The following is a 16,758-nucleotide window of genomic DNA, read 5'->3' on the forward strand; positions in this document are numbered from 1 at the left end:
ATCCATTGTTAAACGTGTGCATACTTCATTCATTCTGAGACGCGTCATAAGAGGACCACACTTGCCGGGGTCGAGTAATGGGGGAAGTTGCATTGGTGGTTACAACTCCAAGTTGCCGATACTTGTGGTCTATGGATGATAGGCGCAATGTTTCACATTCAGGCAAGAACACAAAAAACGACATCGACTTTCTCTGTTTCATTGGCGTCAGATGTCCTATTGTGGCGGTGTATAAGTAATTAGCGTATTGTGTTTAGTATGTGCACCGGAATGTTAACTGTATGTATTGTGACGGAACGATCATTATCGTACAAAAATAATTAAATTCATGAAGCAAGTGCGTTATTTACAAAGGACAAGCCGTATTTAGAACGTTTGAGACGGCGTGACAAAGCTTCGACCACATCCGTGACTGGCGTCAACCGAGCTGTGAAAGTGAAACTTCCAGATCTTCATGAACGAAATCTCGTCCACAGGAGAATCCTTCGCTCTTGGTTTAAGTGAATTATGTGCGATTCACAGCTGCTTGAAAGCCACGACCCGCCTCATTTACCGAAGGGTGCAGTCGGGCCTAGCAAACATGGAGAGCAGGCCCGAGGCCTTGCTCCGGATTCGTCGTGCCCGATAAAACAAGAGCCAAGTCTGCTGGCGCTGCACACATTTTCGGGTGAGGCCAAAGGACACGTGGTGCATTTCTTGGCGATCCGCATGGACCGCGGCCTCTTTCTCTGGGCCGGCACCGACGGGAAGCTTCCGGCCTTAGCCGTTGCCATGCCAACCAAATACGTGAGTCTCCCTGATCCGTTTGACGCTTTTAATCGTTATCGGCGACGCAGGAACGGAATCGCCGACTGAAATCCCGAATTCCTTGGCAAAAAGGGATCGTGCTTGTGGTTGGAAGCAGTGATTTTTGCCCAGGCAGAAAAAACATTTGTTTAACTCGGCCAGTGCTTATACTTATAGTTATAATGAGATGGATAGTTACCGCTGTTGTAATTCGAAATTTGCTCAAATACTATGTTGTTGTTTTGTTTTTCTCGAACGTTAACGCCTATAACTATAAGTATAAGCAACTGTAAGCAGACATGATAGCTGTTAACGTCCCTGTTAGTGTTGAAATACGCCATACGGCCTGCGTTGTGTTGCTTCATTCGTGATAGAAACATAATGTTCGTTTTGGCCTAACCGATTGCGTTTAAATCGAAATCCTTTCACACTCAACACCACTCTTCCCCACCCGACTCTGCCCCGCCCTCCCACCCGACTCTGTCCCGCCCTCCCACCCGACTCTGTCCCGCCCTCCCACCCGACTCTGTCCCGCCCTCCCACCCGACTCTGCCCCGCCCTCCCACCCGACTCTGCCCCGCCCTCCCACCCGACTCTGCCCCGCCCTCCCACCCGACTCTGCCCCGCCCTCCCACCCGACTCTGCCCCGCCCTCCCACCCGACTCTGCTCCGCCCCACCCTCCCCTGCTCCGCCCCACCCTCCCCTGCTCCGCCCCACCCTCCCCTGCTCCGCCCCGCCCTCCCGACTCTGCTCCGTCCTCCCGCCCTCCCCTACTCCGTCCTCCCGTCCTCCCCTACTCCGTCCTCCCGTCCTCCCCTACTCCGTCCTCCCGTCCTCCCACCCGACTCTGCTCCGTCCCTCCCACCCGACTCTGCCCCGCTCCGCCTCCCCTGCCCCATCCTCCCCTGCTCCGCCATACCCCGCCCCATCCTCCCCTGCTCCGCCATACCCCGCCCCATCCTCCCCTGCTCCGCCATACCCTCCCCTGCTCCGCCATACCCTCCCCTGCCCCGCCTTACCCTCCCCTGCCCCGCCCTACCCTCCCCTGCCCCGCCCTACCCTCCCCTGCCCCGCCCTACCCTCCCCTGCCCCGCCCCACCCTCCCCTGCCCCGCCCCACCCTCCCCTGCCCCACCCGACTCTGCCCCGCCCTCCCACCCGACTCTGCCCCGCCCTCCCACCCGACTCTGCCCCGCCCTCCCACCCGACTCTGCCCCGCCCTCCCACCCGACTCTGCCCCGCCCTCCCACCCGACTCTGCCCCGCCCTCCCACCCGACTCTGCCCCGCCCTCCCACCCGACTCTGCCCCGGCCTCCCACCCGACTCTGCCCCGTCCTCCCACCCGACTCTGCCCCGTCCTCCCACCCGACTCTGCCCCGTCCTCCCACCCGACTCTGCCCCGTCCTCCCACCCGACTCTGCCACGTCCTCCCACCCGACTCTGCCCCGTCCTCCCACCCGACTCTGCCCCGTCCTCCCACCCGACTCTGCCCCGTCCTCCCACCCGACTCTGCCCCGTCCTCCCACCCGACTCTGCCCCGTCCTCCCACCCGACTCTGCTCCGTCCTCCCGCCCTCCCACCCGACTCTGCTCCGTCCTCCCGCCCTCCCACCCGACTCTGCTCCGTCCTCCCACCCGACTCTGCTCCGTCCTCCCACCCGACTCTGCTCCGTCCTCCCACCCGACTCTGCTCCGTCCTCCCACCCGACTCTGCTCCGTCCTCCCACCCGACTCTGCTCCGTCCTCCCACCCTCCCCTGCTCCGTCCTCCCACCCTCCCACCCGACTCTGCTCCGTCCTCCCACCCTCCCACCCGACTCTGCTCCGTCCTCCCACCCTCCCACCCGACTCTGCTCCGTCCTCCCACCCTCCCACCCGACTCTGCTCCGTCCTCCCACCCGACTCTGCTCCGTCCTCCCACCCGACTCTGCTCCGTCCTCCCACCCGACTCTGCTCCGTCCTCCCACCCGACTCTGCTCCGTCCTCCCACCCGACTCTGCTCCGTCCTCCCACCCGACTCTGCTCCGTCCTCCCACCCGACTCTGCTCCGTCCTCCCACCCGACTCTGCTCCGTCCTCCCACCCGACTCTGCTCCGTCCTCCCACCCGACTCTGCTCCGTCCTCCCACCCGACTCTGCTCCGTCCTCCCACCCGACTCTGCTCCGTCCTCCCACCCTCCCTCCCACCCGACTCTGCTCCGTCCTCCCACCCGACTCTGCTCCGTCCTCCCACCCGACTCTGCTCCGTCCTCCCACCCGACTCTGCTCCGTCCTCCCACCCGACTCTGCTCCGTCCTCCCACCCGACTCTGCTACGTCTTCCCACCCGACTCTGCTACGTCCTCCCACCCGACTCTGCTACGTCCTCCCACCCGACTGCGCCGTCCTCCCACCCGACTCTGCTCCGTCCTCCCACCCGACTCTGCTCCGTCCTCCCACCCGACTCTGCTCCGTCCTCCCACCCGACTCTGCTCCGTCCTCCCACCCGACTCTGCTCCGTCCTCCCACCCGACTCTGCTCCGTCCTCCCACCCTCCCCTGCTCCGTCCTCCCACCCGACTCTGCTCCGTCCTCCCACCCGACTCTGCTCCGTCCTCCCACCCGACTCTGCTCCGTCCTCCCACCCGACTCTGCTCCGTCCTCCCACCCGACTCTGCTCCGTCCTCCCACCCGACTCTGCTCCGTCCTCCCACCCGACTCTGCTCCGTCCTCCCACCCGACTCTGCTCCGTCCTCCCACCCGACTCTGCTCCGTCCTCCCACCCGACTCTGCTCCGTCCTCCCACCCGACTCTGCTCCGTCCTCCCACCCTCCCTCCCTCCCTCCCACCCGACTCTGCTCCGTCCTCCCACCCTCCCTCCCACCCGACTCTGCTCCGTCCTCCCACCCGACTCTGCTCCGTCCTCCCACCCGACTCTGCTCCGTCCTCCCACCCGACTCTGCTCCGTCCTCCCACCCGACTCTGCTCCGTCCTCCCACCCGACTCTGCTCCGTCCTCCCACCCGACTCTGCTCCGTCCTCCCACCCGACTCTGCTCCGTCCTCCCACCCGACTCTGCTCCGTCCTCCCACCCGACTCTGCTCCGGCCTCCCACCCGACTCTGCTCCGTCCTCCCACCCGACTCTGCTCCGTCCTCCCACCCGACTCTGCTCCGTCCTCCCACCCGACTCTGCTCCGTCCTCCCACCCGACTCTGCTCCGTCCTCCCACCCGACTCTGCTCCGTCCTCCCACCCGACTCTGCTCCGTCCTCCCACCCGACTCTGCTCCGTCCTCCCACCCGACTCTGCTCCGTCCTCCCACCCGACTCTGCTCTGTCCTCCCACCCTCCCACCCGACTCTGCTCCGTCCTCCCACCCGACTCTGCTCTGTCCTCCCACCCTCCCACCCGACTCTGCTCCGTCCTCCCACCCTCCCACCCGACTCTGCTCCGTCCTCCCACCCTCCCACCCGACTCTGCTCCGTCCTCCCACCCGACTCTGCTCCGTCCTCCCACCCGACTCTGCTCCGTCCTCCCACCCGACTCTGCTCCGTCCTCCCACCCGACTCTGCTCCGTCCTCTCACCCGACTCTGCTCCGTCCTCTCACCCGACTCTGCTCCGTCCTCCCATCCGACTCTGCTCCGTCCTCCCACCCGACTCTGCTCCGTCCTCCTTCCCTCCCACCCGCCGCCTGCGTCTGTCCCGCCCTCCCTCCACCAGACTCTGCCCTGCCCCCACATGACTCTGCCTTACCCCCACATGACTCTGCCTTACCCCGCCCCCACCGGATGCTGCTGTGTCTGCTCCACTTCCAAACAGCAATTATTGCCTCTTTGCTGTCACATCTGTCACCTTATAGTGATTCCAAAGCAATAAAAACAAGACCGAAAGTCTAACAGCGGCGTAGCCGGGCTTGTAAAATATTATAAACCACAAACACACATGATTAGCTTTTTTAACAATCACGAATGCTGCTTATAACATTAAACAAAGAAATTTGGAGGAATCCAGACATCCGTGAGGTAAGTTTTACCTCCAGAACTGAGGGAAGATCTACTGTGATCTAGATTATACCCACAAGAGTTGGGCATGTACCGTTTTGTTGGAAGAGACGAAACGCCGATGCTTTCGATATTTATGGTCATTTTAACAATCGGTTTGTTTGTGTTTCACACTGAATGAAAAACGTAAAGGGTAGAGCATGGCGATTGTGATATATGACAGGTTCGACGATATATTCGGCATGAACAGCATATAAATCAAAATGGCGGTGTGTGGAGAGTCAGCTGCCGTACCGCCGTAATGACGTCAGACGTAATCACATCACCCTGTCATGTGACCAGATCCTCAGTTCTGATTGGTTTACGTTTGAGGGGACATACATACATACGTACATACATACAGACGGACGGACAAACACTGTTCGAGACTCCTTTGCCCTATGGGCTACACAGTAAAAATTCCAATGCAAATGCTGGTTGCTTTTGAAGTGTTTTAAACGAAAAATATAACGTAGTATTTTTTTTTGGTCATTGAAATGAGTTTGTGCTGGTAAAATTGTACGCTTATTGCTGTACAAAGAACTCCGACATATAAAAGCATTTCTATTTGATTTCTTGCAGTAAATCCATCAAAGTTCACGTATCCCTCTTTTGCAGAATGAAATCCCTCTTGCTTCACAGTTGTTTGGAGATTTTTCAGACCCTCAGTGCACTTCTCTCGCTCAGCGACTTGGTAAGTCTTTAGACGAATGTAAATGAAAATATTTTACTGATACCTGTGTGAACTACAACAATGCGATAGTAAGTTCTCGAATCCCCATCTCGGTCTCCCTTCATAGCTGAAGACTGCCGTTCTCACGTGACATGCGAACAAGCTGCAAACGTGATTTTAGTGCAGGAGCTGCTGAACTGTATTGTGAGACGAGCGGCGTAACCTGCTGTCAAGGGATACCTGAAAACACCAAACCTCTCGCCACCCTCAATTTTAGGCAGCAATTTGCAATTTGTTCAGGGTGCTGGCGATGACTCGCCTGATCTCGTCAAATACCCTTGGATCTTTAATGTCCACCAACGACTGGTGTTGGCAGATGCGTCTTCCAGCTTATTGTCCCTCCCATGGACGTCTCGCACATTGATGAATCGCCCTCCCCGTGATGCGCAAGCTAGGTGTTGTAGTAGCCGGGTCGATGTTCAAACTCATGCCGGGGAGCTCGTAAGCGAGTGCGCATACCTCCGGTTCCTTGCCAGCACATTCAAACACCAAATAAGAAATTAAATCCCATAGTTTTCCCAAGTCAGCGAAAAGGACAGCGAGCAGAGTTGACGACATTTGATTTTGATCGCTTGTGGAGTCGAGTGGAAAATACGAAGTACAACAACAACAACATGCATTTTAAGGCCATTTTCCCTGCTAGAGCGGGGGTTAGCCTTGCGGTCCCCATGACAATCTTCTCCATTTTGTCCTATTTTCTGCATCTCTCCTTGTTAACCCCCTTGTAGGCCTCAAGCTGAGGCCTGAAATAGTGCCAAAAAAATGAGTTTCGTTCTGAACTCGTGGGCCTACGATTTATATGCATTTTTTTATTGTATACAACATGCCTGACCTTGTGTTATAAGTTTAACTCTGAAATCCTGCCAGTTTCCGTGAACGACCACGTCAAACTAGGTCATGCAGAGTCAAAAAGGAGGGTTTTTAGCTCCGGTGCCGACTTTGCGGCGTGGTATCTCCGTCAGTACATATAATTCAGCCTAGGAATTTATGCTCGGCACAGACCTCCCATGGTTCTGTGGCCCTGTCAGTTTTGAAGGCTCTTACTTACGCACGCATCATACAGCAGAAATGTAAAAAAATGTACTTTTGTCGTACGTACTTACTGTAAAATTCATTGAATTTCTCCGAAATTAACCCAAAATATTTTCGAAACCATCAGAGATGTCCTCTCGAAAATGGGTAAGCTTGGCACATGGAAGGGATACTGCTTATTGACGACGTTTCGTGGTTGTCTGGAAAACAACGGATGAAGGGGGCGACACTAAAAATGCCTCCAGATGCATATGGGGACGGCCTGATGACCAGGGATACCATAGTGGATGTAGAGTAGGGAACCTTGGTACTATGGTCGGCCGTATGAATCCGATGAATACATGATAATCCATTGATACAATAACTATCGATCCATAGATAATAAGGCACACACTTGAAGTAAATCGCATGATAGTTTATTCACCGTCGTGTCAATACGCAAAGATACAGGCTTCGATGTATGCGAAAATCCTGAATGTCCACGGGCTCAAGTAGCACAAATCTTCTTAAACTTTCAAGGCAATCGGATGAAAATTGAGGATTTTAGAAATTCGACAAAGTTGGTGAACTTTGGCCGATGGTGACCTATTGACCTTTTGATCCCAAAAACAATAAGCTTCTTGCTTATGATCAACTCTTCCATTTGTTGAAATTTCGTGAAGATCGGTTGAAAATTGTGACCTGTAGGCGCCTGACTGACAGACAGACAAACAAACAAACAGATAGACAGAAAAACAGACAGACAGACAAACAGACAGAATAACGCACAAGATCAAGCAATATACTTGAAAAATCTCAGGTAGAATTAATCAGCAATTATTTAGCTCAGGTAGAACAGCAAGGTGATCGTGAGCATTTTATTATTAAAATTAGTGTACAGTGCACGTTTTTATACCTCCGCAGGACGGTTGTCCGTCCGGTTGTCCGTCCGTACCAGACTTTCGTTTCCAGAATAACCGCTTATGGGATTGGCTTATTGGTATGAACTGTAATAATTGGTATGATAACAAAATTGGTATGAACTGTAATGCAAAGATGAACTGGTTCGATTTTGGGTTGAAAAGGTCAAAGGGACCATGGTCATGTGATCTTTAATTTAAAATCTTGGTTACCACAACTTGTGGACGAGAGAAGGGATTTCAATCAAACTTGACAGTAAATATCGCGGATGCTTCTTCATGGTGGTCGAACCCTTCCCCCTCCTTCCCCCAATGCAATTCGGGGGCAAAATCTTCCCCATTCTGTCCTGCTGCCCGGATTCGTCAGGTCAGCACTTTATTAGGGTCGGAGTGCCGATTGGTCCCCATGGACCGTCCCTTTCCCTCTTGTCCCTGCTTCTCTCTTTCTCCAACTCTGACATGGCTCTGACTTCGTGAAGGTGGGTCACACCATCCTCCGTGGGGGATCTCTGGGTCGTTTCTGGGAGATCGATCCGCTGTCTTTGTGTCACGGGCTTGTTCGAGAGAACTGTCCGAAGTGATACAACAACAACCAAATTTGACACCACAATGGCCTGCTGTGCAAAGATGGACAGATTAAATTTTTGGTTGTAACAGGACATGTGCCCTTTGAAAAGATTTTTGCAGATCATAACTCGAGTTTGAAACATCTGAGCTTTTACCTCTGTCATGTGACCTTTAATCGAGATCAAACGTAAACAGTGGGTTGACATCGAACGCAGGCGGACGCATATCCAATATCACCCACCGATGCAGACATTGTACAACAGAGCTCGTTTCGTCTAAACCCTGCACAATAACTTGGGGTATAATTAGCATTGTAGGTAGATCCTAGACTCGTGGAGGTAGATCCTAGACTCGTGGAGGTAGATCGTAGACCCGTGGAGGTAGATCCGAGACTCGTGGAGGTAGATCCTAGACTCGTGGAGGTAGATCCTAGACTCGTGGAAGTAGATCCTGGACTCGTGGAGGTAGATCCTAGACTCGTGGAAGTAGATCCCAGACCCGTGGAAGTAGATCCTAGACTCGTGGAGGTAGATCCTAGACTCGTGGAAGTAGATCCTAGACTCGTGGAGGTAGATCCTAGACTCGTGGAGGTAGATCCTGGACTCGTGGAGGTAGATCCTAGACTCGTGGAGGTAGATCCTAGGCTCGTGGAGGTAGATCCTAGACTCGTGGAGGTAGATCCTAGACTCGTGGAGGTGTATCCTAGACTCGTGGAGGTAGATCCTAGACTCGTGGAGGTAGATCCTAGACTCGTGGAGGTAGATCCTAGACCCGTGGAGGTAGATCCTAGACTCGTGGAGGTAGATCCTAGACCCATGGAGGTAGATCCTAGACTCGTGGAGGTAGATCCTAAACTCGTGGAGGTAGATCCTAGACCCGTGGAGGTAGATCCTAGACTCGTGGAGGTAGATCCTAAACTCGTGGAGGTAGATCCTAGACTCGTGGAAGTAGATACTAGACCCGTGGAGGTAGATCCTAGACTCATGGAGGTAGATCCTAGACTCGTGGAGGTAGATCGTAGACTCGTGGAGGTAGATCCTGGACTCGTGGAAGTAGATCCTGGACTCGTGGAAGTAGATCCCAGACCCGTGGAAGTAGATCCTAGACTCGTGGAGGTAGATCCTAGACTCGTGGAAGTAGATCCTAGACTCGTGGAGGTAGATCCTAGACTCGTGGAGGTAGATCCTAGACTCGTGGAGGTAGATCGTAGACTCGTGAGGTAGATCCTAGACTCGTGGAGGTGTATCATAGACTCGTGGAGGTGTTGGTGAACTCGACGTTGACCAGATGCTGGTGTCTGTTGGCAAGATTGTGACACTCAGCGTCCATTTGCAGCGACGTCTGCAGGCATTCACGATATTTACTCCATCTAAGAGGCGTAAGCGGCGAAGTTATGTCATTCACGACGTGTTCAAAGTGCATGAAGCACTTTAAACGCGATTTTCCAGAGGCCATGACTAAACATTCAGCGCGACATGGGCGCCGCCATTTTGTATGTCATGTGACCCAAGCAAGTGTTCTGATAGGCCTAGATTCAACATCAGTGCCTTCGATGCAAGACAAAGTAGTGCGACATAAACGCGTGGAAAACTTTCAAACTGGCAGGATCTGTTAGTTAAACTTTTTGTATGTGCTACAACTCGGCACGTACTCAGATTACCAGTGATTATTTTTTAGTCTCTCTGACCTCGGAACGGGATTGAACGATACACGGTGTCAGCTTGAGGCCTATTGCCCGCATTTCTTCTTCCACCATCTTCGGCCAAGTCTTTCTCGGTCTTCCCCATCCTCTACTTCCTTCTACATTCATTTCCATCACTCTTCTCAACCAGTCACTTTCATCCTTCCTCAACACATGACCAAACCATCTCAACCTGTTCCTCTTCACAGCATCAATCACAGGCTCTATTCCCATCATCTTTCGCAATTCATCATTTGTCTTCCTCTCTCTCAACGATACTCCGCACATCCGTCGAACCATTCGCATTTCCACCCTTTCCAGCCTTCGTTGCTGCTCTACGTTCATTACCCATGTCTCGCTCCCATAAATCATAACACTTTTCACACATGCAGCATACACCTTTCCCTTCAGCTTCAACGACACTCCCCTCCTCGTCAGCACGCCACTCAGTTCCCGAAACTTCTTGAAAAGAAAAAAATACGAAGTACGCCTTAGAAAAATTGCTGAACATATTCGTCGGACTGTACTATTATTTGGTTTCTATAATTAATATAACTCGCACTATACAATTAATATCCGTAATATTGATGTGCTCCCAAATGTTCTCTGCAGCCAGGCGGATGGGAAAGCAGATGTTCATCTCGCTGAGCCTCCCAGGGTTCGGCTGTGACGGTGTGCAGGCTGTGGAAGCGTTACTGAAGGCCGAGATGGAGAAAAACCCCGGGAAGTTCTGAACACGCCAAGTTAAAGACTAAAGGGACACTTGCTCTGACCCAGGTCGACCCGAAGGTTGCAAAACGTCAATAATTACAAAATAGTCCTTGTTTAAGTCCTGGCTGAATCTGCCACCAAACCGTCATTGCTAGCTGAATGGTTGCTTGGCTGCAACGTTGATATTAAATGTATTGTGCTGTCTTCACAAAGTTCTTTAAATTTGTTGATCCCTGATCAGCTGTCACCTTCCCTGATCAGATTCCCAAATCCACGAACAGGCAAGATTGGTGTTGTCCTTGCCTTTATAAGGCCCGTCTTTGGTTTCACTGCCCAGTGTCCTCAGGAGGTCTTTGTTCAAGATTTCAGTTGCAGATCACAACAGACCTCCTTGGATGTTCTGCTGTTTGTTGAGAGCACGTGAAGGGCTGACAGGATGGCCTAGTTATGCAAACTCGCTTCCAAGCTGTCCAGCCTGGGTTTGAATCCCTACCCAGATGTAAACTGTCATCCCGGTGTTTCAAGGGCAGTGTGATTCATCAGTGTGTCTGCCATCCGTCAGATGAAGAAAAGCACATGGACATTTGTGGTTCAACTTCTTTATTTGTATGCAGCACCAGGCTGCAGGGCAGCACCATTGGCTGACGGTGCGGCTGTGCTGCTGATGCAATGCCCTCTGCTGCTTAGGGCAGCAATTTGCAATTTATTAATGGTGCTGGCTCGACTACTCTTTGCTGAGGACACCATGGGATCTTTAACGTCCTACAAATAATACCGACAGCTCAGACACCCGGCTTAACGTCCATCCAAGGGATGGCACACATTGTATCAGCCTGCGCACGAAACACCAAGACGACAGTTTATAGCATGGTCGAGATTCAAACCCAGGCTGGACAGCTTCGAAGTGAGTGTGCGTTACTCTAGGCCATCCTGTGGTCCAACTGAAGTCTCGCAAACAGAGCCATGATTCGAGGCATCCTGGGACTCCTCGTCTGGATGTGGGTAGACGTCATAAAATGCAACAATATCATCAGAACTGTGTTTGTTCACTTTACATACCAGTCCGACCTCAGATATCGAGACAGTTCGCTGTATTTGCAATCAACACGAAGTAGTTTTCCCTCCTTGATGTACCATTTATTTAATTTTCTACTTTTTTTGATATACTTTTTATTAGCCAACACTCATTGATGTAACTCTTTCAAAAAATGTCATCGAGAACATCTATTGCCATTTGTTAAAGCAATTAACATTGATCACGTGACCGAAATGCTTTCATTTGGTTGGCTGATTCAACTAAACACGTTTCTTAACACTTATCAACTTGGGTGTTGGAACAAACATATCGTTTCAAAATGGAGCTAAAGCCAGTGGAAAGTTTCGGAGGTGCATTATATTATCGATAGGCGGCGCTATTGCCTGGGATCTCGTAGGATCTCCGTTTATTAAATTTTTTTTACAAGGTATAAATCTCGTGGAAGAGCTGCACCACAAACCACAAGACAACACCGGACTTTACTCAAGACAAACGGTCACTGAGCTTGGGGAAAATGATGGAACATTCTGGTGCTGTCCACAACTTCTACGTGACTTCGCTTTCTCTCTGTATTCAGCAGGACAATGGAGACATCAACTTTGTTTCACTGCCAGAGGGGCAGAGACTGAAGCATTTGCTTTATGGTGAGTACGCCAGCCAAATTCAGAGCCAAAGTTATGCCAAACTGCAGGTTCGTATTCCGATTCATGTTCTGCAGTGTTCAAAATATTAAATTCAATTGAGATTATGTCGTTTCTCAATCAGAAATCATCTCTTGTCGTTCCTCAATCAGAAATAGACAGACAGTGAACCAATTGCTTAACCTCGCTTTGCGCTACACACGGGTAGAAAGGGCCCGGTTGTAACTGGCAGAGACTCTACAAATGACGTGTTTAGCAGATTACAACATTCAATTATGGAATACTGCTCTCCCCTCTGGGCTGGTGCTCCTGCCTCACACCTAGCTCGGCTTCACGCTGTTGAAACCAAAGCTTTCAGAATCATTGGAATCTCCAGCGATGAAGCTAACTCGGAGGGCCTTTCACTCACTCACCGCAGGCAGGTTGGTGGTCTTTCTGTCTTCGACCGACTCCTCTCCGGCCTTGCTCCCCCAGCTCTCTCTGTGCTCTGTCCCCCAAATATTCCTACAGGTCACACAAGATCTGCCAGCAACCCTCTTATGGTTAAACTGCCGAAATCAAGGCTCTCTGCTCACCTTCACTCTTTCATTCCTCTTTTCTCCCACCACTGGAACAAACTCCCTCACTCCCTTCAATCCCACTCCACCCTCCAGGTATTTAAAACAGCTGTTCACCACCATCTCTTATCTTCCCCCATCCAAAACCTTGATCTTTTCTACCCCCAAATTTCATTCACCTCAGATACACTTTTTTGAAATTCCAACTTCTTTCCTGGAAGTCCTTGCAGTGTCGATATGTGTTATACCTCTCCAACCTCCTTCCAAGCCCTCTCTCTCCCACAGTTCTCTCGATGTCCCTGCTCTCAAATGTTGTGTTTGTGTCCTTTCCCCTCTCTCCCCATCTTGTCTACCGCTCCCCTTATTTTGTGTTTTATGTGTCTGTTTGACCTTTTTGTGTGATTAATGTTAGCTTTCACGAGCCTCGATCTTGTATACAAAAATTGTTTTGTTACAAAATCAGAAAAGGGGGTGAGCAAAAAGACATTTATTTATTTATTTTTAATTGTTTTATTTCTTCCTTTTTTTTTGTACAGTACAACTTACAAAATACTCATTCAACTGTAGTGGTAAACCTGAGATAGCCAAGGGTGCTGCATCCAGGTACGTGTCTGTGAGGCTCAAGTTGCTATTTAACCACCCACATAGCATCAGAAGCATCCAAACAAAGTACGTTCCCTTAATCGCTACACCACCACCACCACCACAATCCTTCCACACGGGGGTGATTGAAGCTGCACCATCACGCGTATTATGAACTCGAAGAAGATGCATTTTTAAACTGCAGTTACAATTAAGCATGTTCATCGAATATGCAGCTCGTCTTGCTTGACAAGGTAACCTTGACCTACAGCAAGCAGTTACAAGTTAACCTCGGCTTACAGCAAGCAGTTTGATTCAGAACAAGCAGGCCGAGAACGGTTTGTAATTGGAAGTACAGGCCTTCAGCAAGTTGTGGAAGACGAGACGTCAGCTCAGGTGGCAGCAGCAAATGGAATGAGTTCATAATCCTCCGCACGCTCACACACGTGGCTCCATTGCTTTATGGTGTGTACACCGAATTGAATCTACATTAAACATTCATGGGACCTTCAACACTCCTTTGGGAGGAATTGCAGCACCGAGCTGTACAGCTGGACCCCCGGCACTAGATCTGTTTGGGCCGTGATATTTTGATCAGATCATGGAAAGTGCTAGAACCAGACATTTAAAAACCGTCTGGGGGTTATTAATAATAATAATTAATAATAAACGCCTTGCTCAAGCAATGCCAACTCGCTGAGCAACTGAAATTGGATAACTGCTTTACAGGACTAAAGAACATCCCAGCCATCTCACAAGCTGCAACTTGAACTCCAAAGCACAGTTATGGCTAAAAACAGTGTTCATACTTAATGCACAAACTTCATAGACATTTTATTTGGCTGTTGTGACCTCTTATGTCTCGACTTAGACTAAACGTCGAACCACACCACCTCCATGAAGTGATCCGGCATCGAACCACACCACCTCCATGAAGTGATCCGGCCACGGAGCCGTTGTAGTGAATGCTTCATTCGGTGAATGAGTGACAAAGAGAAGTTGGTGAGGAAATTGTACGTCCACGTTTGAGGTTCCACAGATGAAGCCATGCTCGGCTCATAAACAGCAGGTCATCAGATCAGTCAGTAGTTTCCGCTTCCAAGAGTTCCAACACCAGAAGCCACGAAATGAGCTGCAATTCAAGTCCAATTCAGGTGAAGACTGCAAATAAAAACGGTTGTTGGTTTTCTTTTTACATCGGAGAGTGTGCATCGACTCCGTCACACCGAGTGCATATGATTTTGCTCTACATCGTAGTATGCTATATCACTGGTGGAGAAGAGACGTCGGCGGCTGCGACTACGGCTACGGCTACGTGAAGCTGGCAGTAGCAATGGAAGGACATCGGGATGTGGCCATCGTGAGGTGGTTTCATAACCATCACTTGCCGTAGAAAAGCTTCGACCACTCCCAAAAGTCGTGAAATCCGTCCTCGATTCAGGAATCGGCACCGCCACCAATATACTCCTCCTTTTTTCCGTGCCAGTGGTATTTCTAACCTCTATCTCATCCCTCGGTAATGCTAGAGCACACATGGTGACATCCACCACTGGTATCCCATCAGGCAAGTCCCAGATAATGGATGATATTTCGACATCCGTTGGGTCTTTCATTTCCGTTGCTGCTTCACCCACAGGTTCCTGCCGTTTGACATCTTGTCCTGTCAAAGCGATGCCATTCATAGACTTTGATCTCCCTTGCACCTCATTATCCTTCAGCGACAAATCACAAGGCTCAAAGACCATGTCTTCGTCTTCGTTCTTTTGGCTGCTGGGTCCAGCTGTGGTGGGACTCAGAAGGTGGTTGAAGTACTCCGCGGCACGTGATGAGGCCCGTCCACCAACGTTGGCTATGGCGCTCATAGCGAGGCTGGCACGACGCGAGGCAAACAACGCGGGGCGCCTAAAGCTTTCACCCTGTGCCAGGCCATCTGGAAGCATCTTTTTGCGGCTCTCAGGCAGCAGTAGCAGTGACAACATTGAGAGAAGAGAGAGAGCAACAAAAACTAGACGGTACAGGAAGAACCCACGGTGGTTGTGCAGATCCATGACCGCGCCGGTAAGGCGACCAAACGTTCCTCCCGCTAGCGCGAGGCCCAGTCCAGCACCTCTACGGCATCAAGGGTAAGAAATTAAATTGATAAGGGTCTGATGGCTTAAAAGATGAGTGAAGAAAAAGAGTGAGATATGAGTTGTGTTGGGCACTTCTAGATTGGAACAACAGAAAAACAACAACTTGCGATCACATACCTGACAACTGTTGGCGTTACCTCAGAAGAAAAGAAGAGTGACAACATGGCGACGGCATACGAGGAGAACAGGCCAAAAAGAGATAACGCCACATTGAGCAAGGGATCCAGGTCTGGGAGGGAAAATATGCCAAACACAAGATGAGAAAGAGAAAGAAATATAACAACTTGAGAATGGAATGCTGGGTCAGAGAGAAAGGCATCAAAACAATGACAAACATGCAATCGGAAACAATTGGGTCATGGATTATAGTGGAATCCTCTGCTAAAATTGATGATTTTAAAATAAACTTGAAAGAATAACATAAAGGCCAAACAAACAAAATAGAAAGTAAAAAGAAAACAATGGAGGAGACCGAGGACTCCATTCTTACAGCTGGCAAGAACAAGCAGCAGTAGTTGGCTGGTGCCGGTAGCAAACATGCCAGCCAGTAGGGTGGCACGGCGACCGAACCGTTCACCCAGTAGCAGAACCACCACGCAGGCAGCTCCGGCAGTTCCGGCGTCCGAAAAGTACAGGAAAAAGAACGTGGCCTTGCTGTCCCTGATGACCCGTGCGAAGCAATGGTTTATGGCATAGCCAATGAATCTGAAGGGTCGTGGAGGATCATGGACTCGTTTGAGCAACTTCAGCTTCCTGATTACACACATGCTCGAGCCCAACATCAAATTGCCACAAGGTGTATTCCCCATTTATCTCTAACCTGGACAACAAATACGTGCTTTTAAAAACTTTGAAGTCTTAAACTTGTGGGTCTTTACAACTCGAGTGTAAAAACGAACGAATAATGTGACAGATGTGACGTCGAAGGTACGACCGAGAGTAATCGATGTGAGAATGTCGTTGCATCGTTTGCAACTGGAAGTTGCTCGTTTGTGTCATTTCTGGGAAAGTGTCACGCATTTCCACGTACTGCTGCAGTGCCCCCTAAAGGTAAGAGCAGCAATCTGAAATTGGTTCAGAGTGCTGGCGATAACTCGCCTACTCTTCGTGAAGGCCACCATGGGACCTTTGACATCCACCGACACTCAGATGGACGGCACACACATTGACGACTTGACGTGCCTGTGAAACACCAGGGTAGCAGTTTATAGCTGGGCCGACATTCAAACTCGGGCTAAACTCTGAGGCGAATGTGCCCACCTCCAGGTTATCCTGCCAGCTCCAAGGTGAAAATGTAGTCAAATCACATCCAAAAACTCAGAAGAGCAACAAGTGCCAATTTGAGCCGTCGTCGTCTACTGCAGAACATCTGCGCCATTACGGCAGCA

General features: G+C 50.9%; 2 protein-coding genes across 2 annotated transcripts in view; one reads left to right on the forward strand and one right to left on the reverse strand.

Annotated features, from left to right (window-relative positions):
• The first annotated feature begins 216 nt into the window (after positions 1-216).
• On the forward strand, positions 217-12,226 carry LOC137427113 (proteasome assembly chaperone 4). The gene is made up of 3 exons (XM_078778689.1): positions 217-786; positions 5,418-5,493; positions 10,324-12,226. Exons 1-3 carry the CDS (start codon positions 508-510, stop codon positions 10,443-10,445), a joined length of 477 nt encoding a protein of 158 aa, XP_078634815.1. The 5' UTR covers positions 217-507; the 3' UTR covers positions 10,446-12,226.
• A 902-nt stretch (positions 12,227-13,128) lies between these two features.
• Positions 13,129-16,758, reverse strand: part of LOC137427104 (putative solute carrier family 22 member 31) — a 58,862-nt gene continuing 55,232 nt past the window's right edge. Inside the window, exons 7-9 of the mRNA XM_068116280.2 lie at positions 15,861-16,075; positions 15,488-15,599; positions 13,129-15,347 (exon numbers count right to left, since the gene is read on the reverse strand). Of these exons, the coding sequence (XP_067972381.2) occupies positions 14,459-15,347; positions 15,488-15,599; positions 15,861-16,075 (1,216 nt within the window). The 3' untranslated portion in view covers positions 13,129-14,458. The remainder of the gene's footprint in view (positions 15,348-15,487; positions 15,600-15,860; positions 16,076-16,758) is intronic.

This window comes from Myxine glutinosa, chromosome 5, assembly GCF_964187855.1.
Source record: "Myxine glutinosa chromosome 5, kmMyxGlut1.1, whole genome shotgun sequence".
Lineage (NCBI taxonomy): Eukaryota > Metazoa > Chordata > Myxini > Myxiniformes > Myxinidae > Myxine > Myxine glutinosa.